The sequence below is a fragment of the Tupaia chinensis genome, unplaced genomic scaffold (assembly GCF_000334495.1).
Source record: "Tupaia chinensis unplaced genomic scaffold, TupChi_1.0 Scaffold000032_1, whole genome shotgun sequence".
Taxonomy (NCBI): domain Eukaryota; kingdom Metazoa; phylum Chordata; class Mammalia; order Scandentia; family Tupaiidae; genus Tupaia; species Tupaia belangeri.
Window position 1 is genome coordinate 1,110,409 of NW_006159462.1, and position 15,422 is coordinate 1,125,830.

The 15,422-nt window shown below is 34.1% G+C and overlaps 1 protein-coding gene across 1 annotated transcript in view; it reads right to left on the minus strand.

Moving 5' to 3' along the window:
* CSMD3 (CUB and Sushi multiple domains 3) overlaps positions 1-15,422 on the minus strand; it is a gene marked incomplete at its 3' end in the record, with an annotated part of 1,277,483 nt that overhangs the window by 1,110,289 nt on the left and 151,772 nt on the right. The window contains exon 2 of the mRNA XM_027771421.1: positions 4,789-5,011. Coding sequence (XP_027627222.1) covers positions 4,789-5,011 — 223 coding nt within the window. The remainder of the gene's footprint in view (positions 1-4,788; positions 5,012-15,422) is intronic.

A 15,422-nucleotide genomic window follows, 5' to 3' on the forward strand; every position in this document is an offset into this window, starting at 1 on the left:
GTGCAGGTCCCAGACCTGGCAGCTTTCTTTCTCACTTTCCCTCTCTCTCTATCTTGCTCTCACTCTGTCCCTCTCTGGTCAAATTAAAATAAATAAATAAATGAATAAATAAAGTTAAATAAAATAATTCTTTCAAAAAAAATAAGTACAATGTACATTATTACATAGGAATTTTTCAGTTCCTCACTTACTCAAGCAGAAAAAATTAACTATGATTTAATAGGCAACCAATAGGCTGGGGAATAGCTTTGCCACAGAAAAGAACAAATACTTACATATTTGATGTAAATAGACAGTACAAATCATCAAGGAGACTACTGTTACAGAGATAAAAAGCAATACATTTGTAGGAAACCTTATTTTATGAGTATTAAACCTGGGAAGATATTAGAGACTTACAATAAGCAAATATATGCAGATCAAATAACAAAATAACAGACTTAAAGACTCTTAACACTGAGGGGAAATGGAGTATATGATTTTCTACTTTTAGTAGTTATATTCTTTTAAAATGAGATTTTGTAAAGCAGAGTAGTGATATGAGGGATGTTATTAGATTTTAATCTAGCCATTCTGCTTCTATCGAATAAACCTAAAATATACATTTTTTATGAAGTTACCAATATCTGAATTATGAAAGAAAACTAAAGAATGTCTACAATAAAATAATAAATGAATGATACTTTATCCACATGATTAAATATAAGAATCAAATAGTTTGATGCTTATAAGAATTTTAATTGTATGTGAAATATGTATATTATAATGTTGAGAAATTAATATGAACATAAATAGCAACTATAGGATGATTCTAATTATATATGAATATGTGTGTACCTTATGAGATTATAGTAGATTTTTTAATTTTTGCTAGAATTTTCTTAGTGAGATAATAAAATATTAATAAATAAACAAAGCTTAGAATAACTTTTATGTACTGAGCAAACAATAGCTGTATTAATTGTAGCAATATCTGTTCTATAAGTCAAAGTCCTAACAAAGAAAGAAATTCTCTAAGGTGCCTTGCTGCAAGTACCTTATTCAGCTACCAATATCATTTTACTAAATGATAAATACTACATAAAAACAAACAGGATCATCAGTTACTAGAGTTTTAGACAACAGCTTTTATTATTTTTTTTTAATTTAGTAAGAAGACATGAGCACCAGCCAGAGCAAGACAGAGACAGAAAGAGAGAAAGGAAGAGAGTACCTACCCCACCCTCCCCTGCGGCAGGAGAGATGGCCATGCCACAATCTATTCTCCATTCTCTCAGATTTGGGGCGTGAATGTAACCCTGCCCACTGCCCAGTGTGTTTTTCAAGCCACCAGGTCTGGAACTGAAACCACACAGCAGGCTATGTGATACCCAGGGCCCCAGTCTGGTACTGGAGGAGATGGCTTGAAAATCACACTGAGCACCTGTGTATGAGTGCCTATAATTCCAGGAAGATAATGTAGGTGAAGGGATTGTGGCAAGATCATTCACCACAAAACACCCCCACAAACACACACCACTGCCACCCAGGGGGTGATCTTTCACTTTCCCTCTCCCTGTCTCTCTGTCTCTCTCCAGTGAGCAAATGCACCTTATGGCAAAAATCAAATATATACATATATATATATATATTCTCCAGCTAGTGCATGCACCCTATAGCAAAAAATCTCTCTAAATATATATATATGTATATATATATATATATATATATATATTGTATTTGCCAGTTCCCATATGTTTCTCCACTTATACAAGAGAGAAATCCCTCAAACCATCTTTACTGCATCATTCAGAGACAAGTACAGTAAAGCATTTAAAAAAAGAAATCTAGGGGCCAGCAAGTGGCATGGTGGTTAGGGCAACTGGATCTTACATTACCCATTCAGTAGTTCAATTCCTAGATGACTTGAAAAACACTCGGGATGTGCATACATGTTTATAATCTCAAGAGGGTAATGGAGAAGGGATGGTGGTGTGACCATCCCCCCTTGAGTAAGAGATTTTGCCCTATGGCAAAAGTCTAAACAAAAGGAAAAATTAACTCTTGGTGCTCCCAGTAAGTATCATAATATAAGTATTAATTTCTGGAAGAAGAGAATAGTTGACATACCATAAGGACAAGAATTAAGCGAGAATGTGATCCAATGTGAGAGAAACAAAAAGCAAGAAAACAGTGAGTGAAAGAGAGAGACACAAACATGAACGTGGTCCGTCAGCAGTAGTTTCAACATCTAAGCAAGCAGTAGATTGTGTATATAAACACAGTCTGGAAAGGGCTGCAGGCTACACAACAGATTTTTCTTCCTCCAGTCCTTCTAACTGAAATCAGCTGTAACATTAGCAACAATACTCCTTTAAACACAAAGACCAATAGATGCATTAAGCAGCCACAGAGAACAAAACACTGTTGAGGGCATGTGAGTATATAGTTTATAAAACAAATACTAGAAGTAAATTTGTTGTTTATTTTTCTGTTTATAGCTTTATGTTATATGTGTTTTAAGATATTTGCTTTTGCTCTTTATCTTATCCATCAAATTTTACCATACACTGCTAAGAACAGACTTTACGTCTCAATACAGAAACCTTGGGAATGATACATAATCTGTATTTATATATAGCTAAAAGCTCAGAGTTGGAACTGAGACAAATCTGGATAGCAATGATGGCTCTCTTATCCTTTCCACCAATGACAACATTGGGCAAGTAATTTGAGCCTCATTTTCCTAGTTGTAAAATTATGATGACAATAATAGTAATTATCTCACATTGTTCAGGTAGAAGAGAAGTTAAATACTCTAATGAATAGAAAATACTTAGTACTGTCTCAGGTACAGAGGAATCACTCAATAAATTGTCAGGGTTAGATTGATTGTGCTTTCATTACATTGTAAGTCTCATAAATTCTCTGTAAATCAAGTGCTGTTATTTCCAATGTGCAGGCTGGGAAAGAATGAGAATATCAGGCTAAGCTTCTTAATATCACAAAAGCTGCTATTTTTAAAAAAGGCAAGGGTGAAATAAAAATGTGTATTCTCATTTTCAAGGGTTTCTAAAAGAGAAAATATACTTGTACAAATAGTACTTTTAGTGAATTTATAGTTAGAAACTACCAGGTAATGTTAAGAGAGATTGATTTCAGTTTTGTATCTTCACCAATAATATAGCATACATGGTCAGTGTAAGGAAAATACACTAAAGTCTTTGCATATTGGGAGTTCACTCATTATTTCCTTAGTAACTTTTTCTCTGAAGAGACATGTGATTTGAAACCACATGGACATTTTTGTCATTCTGATTTGAATAAGTTCAAATGTATTCAGATAGGGTTTTATATTCATGTAGCAGTTGAGTGTGCATTTCCTCATATCTTTAGAAAAGTTCAGTGAGATAGATAACATTTCTCTTTTTAAAATTTCATTTTATTTGTCATTACTATTATCTTTAAATTTGCTACAGAGCACATGTGCTTACCAGATAGAGATGGGGGAGTTAAGGCAGGAGACTGAGAAAGCAAACCACCAAATCCAGGACCCAAACTGCTATTGGCCAAGTGAGAGTCCAGCGTCTAACCACCAAGCTGTCTGCTGGCCTTGATAACATTTCTCTTATTACCGTCTTGCATTTAAACATAATACAGGTTGCAGGGATTGCTCAAATAGCAGGGGAGCAACAAACCTAACATTATAACATGCATCTTACTTTTGGGTCCATCATTTTCCCTACTTTATTTTTTTTCACTACTAAAACTGGAAGGATAATAAACATAGCATTTTTAATTAAAATTTATTTTATTAAATTCATTAAAATTTTATTTGGAAGAGTAATTGGAAAATTGTATAGAAGACAGTAAAAGAATAAAATGTTAATGTTAATAATCTGTTCTCTGTAAATCAGGAAGGTGAGATACAGTATCATCTACTAGGGAAACTAACAAGAGTTACAGAATCATAATTCAAATATAATCAGATGTATCTTTAATTTCCTATATGTTATCTGCATGGATTATTTTAAATTAGAAATTTGAAAAACATTTACTACACAAAGAAGAACATAAAAAAACTGGCATAAATATTAAACCAAATGAAATAGATAATGACTGGAATTTTAAACATTTTGGTGAATTGTACTTTGTTTGAGTTTTTGATAAGACAGCAAAAATATTTCATATATTTAGGTAGCCTATTTTGCTAAAAGTGAATTAAAAAAAAACACTTTAAGAACAGTCAGGATGCTAGCTAATTTTCACATCTGTTTTATCAACTAGCTTATAAATGAATACTTTCATTTCTAGGGTTGGAAATGTGAATGTCCCAATTTGTGACACAAAAAGGTAGACTGTTCAGATATTCAAATTTTATAAACTACATACATTATCTGAAATTAATGTATTCCACTATCACATGGATATTTATTTTAGAATGTTTTTGAATATTGGTGTATATTCAGTTTGGATACATAGCATTGAAAAACACTAGAAAGATTTCCCTATACAAAAAGTTATACTTTGAGTGAAGCCTTAAGATATTAATAATTATTTAAAAAAAAACAAAACATAATTTACCTCTCTAAAAATGTCACAGTTAAATTTCCATTCACTGTTTTGAGAAGTAGTATTAATGTACTGGCATTATGAAGTCAGAAATACTGAGCTAATTTGTTAATAGGATAATATATTTCCAAATGAATAACAATTACATGCTTAATATTACTCTATCACAACACACATGTTAAACATCTTTGATCAAATAAACTATTTTACCCATGCAATATTTCCCCCCATACTAACCTTGTCCTAAAGTTTGTAGGATGAGGATGTCCATCGTATAAAGATAAGTAGTCGTATTCCTCTTCTAGAGCAAATGACTGGAAAACAATTTGTATTCTATTTCGTTCTTCAGCTATTATTACCCATGTACAGTTTGCACCATTTGGATATCCATATGGAAAACCAGGGCTTTCTATAGTGCCATTAAGTCCTTTTAAAGTTCCACCACATGTATAAATAAATCCTGCAAAAAAAGACAAACTGACTTTAATATTACATGAAATAAAAAGTCAGAAGACATTATTTTGAAAAAAATCTTTAGTTTCTCCAATATGAATGTTTATAATAATTTTGAAAATAGGGGCCAGCAAGCGGTGTGGTGGTTAACACACTGGAATTCCCACATGGGTGACCACAGTTCAAGTCCCGGACATGGCAGCTTGCTCTCTCTCTCTCTCTCTCCCTGTCTTTCTCTGGCAAAACTCATGTAATAACAATAATAATAACTATAAATAATAACATAATAACATATAAATAATAACAATAAATAAAATAAATAATTATTTTAAAAATAATTTTTAAATGATGATTTAAGAGCTGAGTTAAAAAAACATATATAAGATGCAAAACATAAGTTATATAACATATAATATATAATAACTATAAGCTATAGAAATGTATATGCATATGTAAAATATACCTCAATAGATATCATTTGTCATACATATTGAGGTTAGTAATTACAAAATATTTGATGAAGTAAAATTGTTCCCACACATCTGACTCATTGTCTCTTGTACATTCCAACAGATAAACGCAGTGCTTACAGATGCTATCTGCTCTCAGCTATTTCCAATAAAATTGTGAAACCTTATCAACAACACTGATAATTAATTTTTTTCATGCCTTTTGGGTCTCAGATATTAACTTCTCTTTTTTTTTTTTGGCAAACCATACTAACTTTTTTGCTATAGCTACATTTCTACCATGACAGTTTCCTCAAAACTTTAAGAAAACTAACTAACCCATAGTATAGGGGAAGAATTTTAAAACTCTCCAGTGCTCTACCTTTGAGCAAAGTGTTTGGCCCATGATGGGCACAATGCTAAATTAGCGTCAAAATAAAATCTAAAGTAGGGAGAAAATATATTAAGTACATGGTCCCAGACCTCTGACCGTAACCGTCTGAAGAACTGCCGTGCTCATTCTACGGAAATCTCAGTGACTGAAAGCGACTCCCAGAGATACCTAGAAAACTTACTATTCTATAGTCATTTGTAAAACATAAAACAGTAAGATTAACACAATGGTCAGAGAAGATGATCTCAGCATTTTTCTAGACTACAGGGTCTATCGGCACGCATCCAGGGTCAGAAATTCCAATGACAGCTCTTCACCCAGACGTTATTATCCACATCTGTACCTTCCAAGGTAAAACTTGAGTGCCAAGAAGCTGTAAGTCAGACATACTGGACAAAATTGAGAGAGACAAGTCCATACTATGCAAAGCAAAGAGCTGTGTGGAATTGGGTATAAAAATACAGGGAATTTAGAACTCCTTACTCTCTGGGAAGAACAGTGTAAATATATTTTATGTAGGTATTGTTATCTTTGGAAAGTAAGAGGATTACTTACTTTTCATAGCAGCCTCTCTTTTTGTTTTTTTGTTTTTTGTTTTTGTTTTTGTTTTTTTTTGTGAGGTTAGGGAGTATGCACGTCTCATCTGAGCCACCCTGTGTTTCAGAAGAACTGACTCTGCTGGCTGTAGTGGCGACTGTAGCTCAGGCCTGGGTTAATCAATGTAATCCTATTTTTTCCAACACATTTAACTTAGAGATCTACTTTTCTGGTTTTCTTTTTAAGAATTATTTACTTTTTTATTTTAAAAAATTGTTGTTATTAATTTTTTAAATTTGATCAGAGAGAGAAAGGGCAAGTGAGAAAACAAGCTGCCAGATCAAAGACTTGAATTGAAGTCAGCCATGTGGGAGTCCAGCATCTTTTTATTTTTTTAGAGGTTTTTGCTATAGGGCACCTGTGCTCTCCAGAAAGACAGAGAGAGACAGAGAGATAGAAAGAGAGAAATCACCCCCCCAGAGGGGATGGCCATGCCACAACCCCTTCTCCTCCCTACTCCTCTCAGGATCTTGGGCACACATGCACACCCGCCCAGTGTGAGTTTAAGCCACCAGGTCCGGGACTCGAACTGTGGTTGACTACATGGGAGTTCAGCGACATAGCCATTATGCTAACTGCTGGTCCCTGGGAGTCCAGCATCTTTAACCACCATGCCACTTACCAGCCCTAGATCAACTCTTATCTCCATATATGGCAAACTCCTAAATTTGGAGTAGTCAGTATGTGATACGACGCACAGTTCTTATTCTATTATCCTTTAAAAACTTAGCAGAAAATTGCATCAGGTAGAAGTTTTTTGCAAATCAATATTTGTGTATATTTTAAATATTTTGCTAATGCACTAAAAGTCAAATAGGGCATTTTATGATTTTCAAAAATAAAGAAATAAAAGAAAGGTCCTTTTAAAATTGCTTCTTGCAGAGCAATTACTTTGAAGCCTTAGGTTAATTAGCTATCACCCATTTCTATTAGTTTTCTGCCTGAACAGCTTCCAATTTGAACTTCATAACTACATGCAAGCATGAATCCCTTTAGCTACAATCTGATCTATGGGCTGTTTCATATATTCTCAAGCCCCATAACCCTGATGGTCTTAGAAAAAGGACATATGTTCTAAAATAACATGTTCAGCTTTGTCCACTAATTTGTCAAGGGCCTGCTGATTCATGCATTTCAAATTATTTTATTTTTCTCTTTAGACATATCAAAAATTACACCTATTTTTAAACTTCCTTATTTATATCCTTTATTTTCATTTTCAAACAAAAATATCTAAGTAAAATTAAACCTGATATAGTCATAAGAATGAAGTTTAAATTTTTTACTTAAAAATTATATCAGAAGTACATAGAGCTTTAAAACAACATATCCCCTCATTCACTTACACTTCATGGTGATTGTCATTTTTGCCAGTTCACTATCACTCTACACTTTTTCTAGGCACATTCACATATATGCATATTTTTATGCATTCATTATACTTTTCCCAAATTGAGTCAGTCATTAACTGCATATTTTTTCCAAATCTCCATATTTATTACTTTTTCTTAATTACTGATATTCTCCTGCATGCAGATATATGAATCTACATTCTTCTTTAATGACTACATAGCTACATAGCAGGCACTATGCTTGTATTATAATTTTACAATTTTTATGGAAAGCTTGCAACAGCTAGAGGAAATACACCAAGCCCGAAGTTCTTCAAACAAATTATTTCCCCACCCACAATTTTGTCACTATTGGATTTATCTTGCAACTCCCTGGAAAACCTATTCATAGATGTTGTTGTTGACATAACAGAAAGATCACTCCTCAGTTAAAGACCTATTCTCAGAGCATTTGTTGAAAAAAATGAGCCATAATTACTTAATATTGCTACTGCCTGAACTACAGTGAAGGTTGAAATGAACAAGAACCTGACCAAACCTTGAAAAGAAGATATGGAGGGAAATATGCCCATAGGAAGTTTTGAAAATATCTAACATATTCCTGAATTTACGTCATGCTCAGGACTGTGTGCATGCAGAGAAATGATTTGAGAGGATCCGGATTTCTCACCTATGGATGGCTTGCAGTCCTGTCTAAAGAAAAAGTAAAAGCTAAAACTGATTTGCAAATTGCCGTAATGTTAAATGTGAACTTAAATGCACACAGGTCCCATTGAGATAGGGTGGAAGGAGTTGCTGCATGATGCTGGAGACCTTATGAAGGTCCAGGTTGTGTCCTGGGGCTACGTGAACATGACAGGTGTGCCCATGGGGACAACTGTGATCATGGCTGGCTACAGGACATGAAGGAGGATCATGATGGGAAGATCCTGATGAAGATGCCAATCTTAATAAATAAATATGCTCTAAAAAATGATATAAATGGGGACCAGCAAGTGGCGTGGTGACTAACTCTCTGGACACTCCTGCATGGCCAACCACAGTTCCAGTCCCAGAACTGGTGGCTTGCTCTCTCTCTCTCATCAAATTAAAATAAATGAATGAATAAATAAATTTAAATAAATAGTTCTCTTTAAATATAATAAAAATACTGTGGGTGGAAAGTGTAATATAATAGAAATTAAAAATTCACCAAAAGCATCTAATAACTGATTTGCATTTAATAAGGAAGACACAATGACCTTGAAGATAAAGCAACTTAGATTATCCTTTTGGAGGAACATATAGAAAAAAAAAAAGAAAGAAAGAAACAGAGCCTCAGAAATCTTTGAAATGTTATTACATTCTCATAATATGCACATACCTAACAAAAGACCTAGAAGAAGAGGAAAAAGAGAAGAGGCCAGAATGAGTACTTTTTAAAAATTTTTGCTAGAAGCATGTGAGCTCATGGTGAGGCAGGATAAGTGAGAAAGCACCTCCCTTGGGTGTGCTTTATCACAGTCCAATCTCCATTTCTCCCTACTCTTGGGATTTTGAACAATCACACACATACCCCCACATGGTTTTCAAGCCTCTGGGTTCAGAAATCAAACCGTGCTGTCAGCCATGTGAGATCCAGCCATCTTAACCACCATGCCACCAGCTGGCCCCAGCATGAATAAAAATAGAGAGGCAAAGCATTAATGGGACAAAGAAATGTGGTATTATCTGTTGAAGATATTTTATAGTTTTATCAACTGGACTAGGGAGAAATGTTCACCTGTTGAAATATTCACTTTGTAGGATAAATAATGTGACTGAATGTATAAAAGAAAATTAAATTTAAAAAATTAAAATAAAAAATAGCCAAATATAATTGTAAATATTAACCAACACATCGAAGAAAACCAGATTCCAAGAAAAATGCACATTTAGACATGGGAAACTACTGAAAGACAAAGAAAATATTGAAAGCAGCAAGAGAAAATAAAAGTTTCATCATATAAAGGAAACTTAGTACGATTTAAAGCCGATTTCTCATAAAAACAAAAACAAAAACAAAAAAAACTGATGCCAGAAGCCAGTAGGAACATATATTTAAAGGGCTAAAAAAATTAATAGATAACAAGAACATCAATATCTAAAAGAAATATCAAAAATTAAAGAGAAATTATGACATTTCCAGAAAAAGAAAGAAAAGCAAAAATTTGTTACTGTCAGACCTGTTTTATGAGAAAAATTGAAGTGGGTCCTCCACATTAAAAAGAAAACCACTGAGCAATAATGAAAATCCATATAAAAAAATAAAGAGCACCGGTAAATTAGCTGTATAGGTTAGTATCAAAAAACACTTATGTAGGGAACCAGCAGTTAGCATAATGGCTATGTCACTGGACTCCCACATAGTTGACCGCGGTTCGCATCCCAGACACGGGGTCTTAAAACTCAAGCTGGGTGTGTGTGCGTGCGTGCCCAAGATCCTGAGAGGAGAATGGAGGAGAAGGGATTGTGGTGTAACCATCCCCCCTGGGGGGTGATTTCTAGCTTTCTGTCTCTCTGTCTCTCTCTGTCTGTCTGGCGAGTGCACGCACCCTATAGCAAAAATCTCTCCAAAAAAAAAAAACATACAAACACTTATGTATATTTATAACTTTTATTTATCTACATAATTTTTAAATCCCCAAAACAGAAATTATAAAAATGTGCTGAATAGTTTATAATATATATAAATATAATTTATATGATATAGTATTTATATAATAAAGAGGTGAAATGAATGTTTATTGCAGAAAATTTTCTGTACATTGTAGAAATTAACTTTATATTAATCTGAACTAGAATGTTGAAACAAAATGCACTACTAAAAGCTATTAGGTTAATAATAATTTTAGTAAGATGTCAAGCACAAAAGTGCATGGTATATGTATGCATAATCAATGAACAATACAAATATGAAATTAGAGAAACAATTTTACAAAGGCATAAAAGTGGATATTTAGGTACGTATTTAACAAAAGACAGTCAACACTTATATACTATAAACTACAAAGTATTGTCAGAAAACAGGAGGACAATTCTGAATTCAGAACACTGTACAAATAGTTACTGCTAAAGTGTCTGCCTCTCTTAAGGAAACATGATATGGTAAATTTCCCATGTATATTCTTTATTTATGAATGCATGACAGTTGGTCAAATTTGTTTAAAGAAATATTTATTTAGTATTATTTATTATTATTGTTTTCCATTTTGATATGGGGTATGTGTGCTCACTAGACAGAGAAAATTTGAACTGTTCCAGGATTTGAACCATTCAGTTAGCCATGTGTCTTAACTTCCACACCACCTGCTAACTACTTACTTTATTTTTTATTGCCTATTCTTCTTTATTCTTTGTCACTCCAACGACCTTCTCAACATCTCCTTCAACAACATAAGTTTTAATTCTAAAAATTTACACCTAAATTATTTTTATAATAGTCAACTAAAATAATTATTCAGGTAAATGCAATTTGCAAAAGATTCACTAGTTCAAGTCAGTATCATTTATTGAGCATGGTTAGATCCCAAATTCTGGGCTGGATATTAGGTGTAAAAAGAGTAGTGTAATAACATTTTGACCTTTTCTTTTTTTTTTAGAGAGAGGTTTTTGCTATAGGGCGCATGCACTCGCCAGAGAGACAGGGAGAGACAGAGAGATAGAAAGCGAGAAATCACCCCCCAGAGGGACTGGCCATGCTGCAATCCCTTCTCCTCCATTCTCCTCCTGGGATCTTGGGCATGCACGCACACGCGCCCAGCGTGAGTTTAAGCCACCGGGTACGGGACTCAAACCGCGGTTGACTACATCGGGAGTCCAGCGACTTAGCCATTACACTAACTGCTGGTTCCACCTTTTCTTTTTGATAGAGCCTTTTGCTATAAGGCACTTAGATCTTACACTCACCAGAGACAGACAGAAAGTGAGAAATCACCCCCCAGCAGGGATGGCCATGCCACAATTCCTTCTCCTTCATTCTCCTCTAGGAATTTTAGACATGCATGAACAAACACCCAGCCTCAGTTTTAAGTTGCCATGTCTAGGATTTGAACCATGGTCAACTACATGGGAGTGCAGCAATGTAACCATTATGCCATCTGCTGGTCCTAGCATTTCCACATTTACACTTTAGATTCTTTTCTTTTTTTTTTTTTTTTTTTTTTTTGGGGGGTTTTTTGTTAGGGGACACGTGTCAGACAGAGAGAAACAGAGAGACAGAAAGTGAGAAATTATCCCCCAGGAAGGATAGCCACACCACAGTCCCTTCTCCTCCATTCTCCACTTGGGATCTTGGGCATGCATTCACATGCGCCTGGCTTGAGTTTAAGCCACCGGGTTTGGGACTCAAACCACGGTTGATTACATGAGAGTCCAGCTACGTAGCCATTATGCCATCTGCTGGTCCCTACACTTTAGATTCTAATGGTGGAAACATATGTAAACAATTTGCAAACATATGTGATAAAGTTATAACTGGAGTCTATGAAAAACCATGCAAAATATGGGGACTGAGGAAAATAAAGAAATATTCTAATTTGAGCCGATTCTTGCAGGAGTTAATCTTTTGTTTGACATTTTGTTTCTACTCTTGATTTGCAAGACTCAGAAAAATATACCTTTTAAGTTTAAGAAAGAAGATGAGATTGTTCAAGGGATATTTTCTAATGTGTATCAATCATATTGGCAAGCTCTAGATAGCCTTTACATTTCTGACTGTGCTATTTTAGACTCTTCAGCATATCAATATAGCTGTTCCTTTGTTTCTGAATAGTGAGAAAAAAAAATACATGACTTACTTTCTTGCATTCATTAGGTTCTTTATGTAACATAAATATTACATTATATGGAATTATCCACTTATTTTGAGATCACCAAGGGCATTCATTGTTTTCCATAATAAAGGAATTCTCTGAGTTACAGAAGAATCCAAACATTTCTAGTGATATTTGAAAGATTTTTTTTTTTTTTGGAGAGGTTCTTGCTATAGGGCACATGTGCTGGCCAAAAAGAGAGGGTGACAGAGAGATAGAAAGCGAGAAATCACCCCCCAGGGGGTGGCCACACCACAATCTCTTCTCCATTCTCCTCTCAGGATCTTCGGCACGCATGCACATGCAGTAAGAGTGAGTTTAAGCCACCAGGTCCGGTACTCGAACCATGGTCAAATATATGGGAGTTCAGCAACATAGCCATTATGCCAACTGCTGATCCTGATATTTGAAAGATTTTAATGTGAAAACAGCAAGAGAAATGTGATAAATTAATCAGTAGTGAATGAACACAAGGGTGAATCTACCTCATAAAAGTATGAATAATAATTCAATAGAAAAAGTCTATCAGTCAGAAAAATGAAGCAGCCCTACACAAATATTATCAGATTCCATGTAAACGCTAGCCTGGAATGTCAAAGGGAAAGAATGCATGGTATCCTATTGTTTCTGAGCTTCAATGAATGATTTTCTAATGCCTTTAAAAAAGTCAACTGAAAATCATGAGAGCTGAATTATATGTACAGATCATTTGTGGGTTTATAAACAGCTCTTCAGGACATTTTTGTAAAGACAAAGTTAGGAACAAAGCTACAATAACAGTGTAATGTAAATTGCTTTTAGGTTGACCTGATTAACATACAAATATTCAAGAACAAGTATAATTTATTTAGTATCGAGAATAGTCATCACATAAGTATCATGTTAAGATATATTAGCACTGCAAATTTAAACTTTCACAAGTTGTTAGTTTTATTAGGCATTGACCATAAATATTATATCTCATCCCTAAGGATATATGCATTATATCATTTTTTAAATCTAAACTAAAGAAAGATTTTAAGTCCATTAATATGATGCTTGTCATCCTATTTTTCTATTATGAATACCTTAATTTTCTTCAGACCTTTAGCCACTAAAATGGATGTTAATTATAAATAATTATACCCTATGAAACTTAGGTTCTCTGAACTTAATGCCTTTGTCATAATTCCAATGCCTTGATATGCTCTAAAGACTTAAAAACCTCAATTTCCCATTCTCTCCAGACTCTCCTAATAATTTTTCTCTCTCAGAAGTTTATTTTATTTTTCTCTCTCTCTCCTAAGAAAGAGCAAGACATAGGTCCCCTTTACAGGGTTTCATCACCCCATGATTTCCCCACCCAGCTTTTCAGATAACCAGGATTATGAGCACATGAGTGTGCGTGCTCGGTGTGTTTTAGTTAACTTAGGACTTAAACCACAGTCTTATATGTGGCTCCAGCATTGCAGAGTGGTACCCACTCCTGTACCACTACGGTCAGGCTCTTGAAAAATGTTTGTATTGACTATTAGTGTGTATTACTCTTTTCCTTTATGAGTGAAATATTATCTACTTGTATCTAATGTTATTTCATAATATTTAATGTCTTTCATATTTAGTAGTTTATACTGTTAAGAAAGAATACTTTAAATTTACATAGGACTGTACTTTATCTCTTAACAACTATGTTATACTTTTTACCATTTATATTAAGAATGGAATACCTCACTCTGAGAATTAGTAATAATAAGTGTGTAACTACCAGAAAGTTGGAAAAAGTAGCTATTATTTAATCTTCTGGAAATTATACCAGTTATGCCTATTTGGCTTTGAATTTGCCTCAGTTCTACATCTTTCAATTTATTTGAGGTATAGAATATTTGTAATATCTCTAAAAATATTCACCTACTATTTTTTCTAATGGTATTAAGCTATTCTTATATATATATATATATATATATACACACACACACACACACACACACACATATAAGAGTTTATATATATGTAATATATATATACGTATATATTACATATGAGTTATATATATATATTACATATATATATAAACTGTTATTTATTTTCCTTATCAATCATTTCCACTTTGCATAATAATCCCAAGCATAGGGACCAGCAGTTGGCATAATGGTTATGTTGCTAGATTCCCATGTAGTCGACTGCGGTTTGAGTCCCGGACCCGGTGGCTTAAACTCACTCCGGGCGCATGTACGTGGGTGCCCAAGATCCCGAGAGGAGAATGGAGGAGAAGCAATTGTGGTGTGGCCACCCCCCCGGGGGGTGATTTCTCACTTTCTGTCTCTCTGTCTCTCTCTGTCTGTCTGGTGAGTGCACGTGCCCTATAGCAAAAACATCTCCAATAATAATAATAATCCAAAGCACAAAAAATGACCAGATAGATAGGTACTTCTTATGGAATGCCCTTTAAATTTTCTTTAGTCCAAACTAAGATCAGGCTAATTCTTAAACAGGCAAAACCCAACAAAATATTGCTGGCCCAAACTGAGGTAACAGTGAACTAAAACTTGCAGTCTGATTACTGTAGCTAAGCCCCATTCTGTACTGTGAAAATGGACTTCTGTACTAAAATATTGATCTTATTTATTTTTAATTTTTAAAAATGCAGTTACTGTAATACGTTCAATCACTGTATATCATTATAGCTTACAAAATGAATTTTCCTAGCATGAATACACTGTACATTAGTCCAGTTAAAGATATTATCAAATGCGTTATCATCAACAGATAACTTTCCATTTTTGTGTCCCTTAAATGTTTTCCTTCTTTCTTTTTT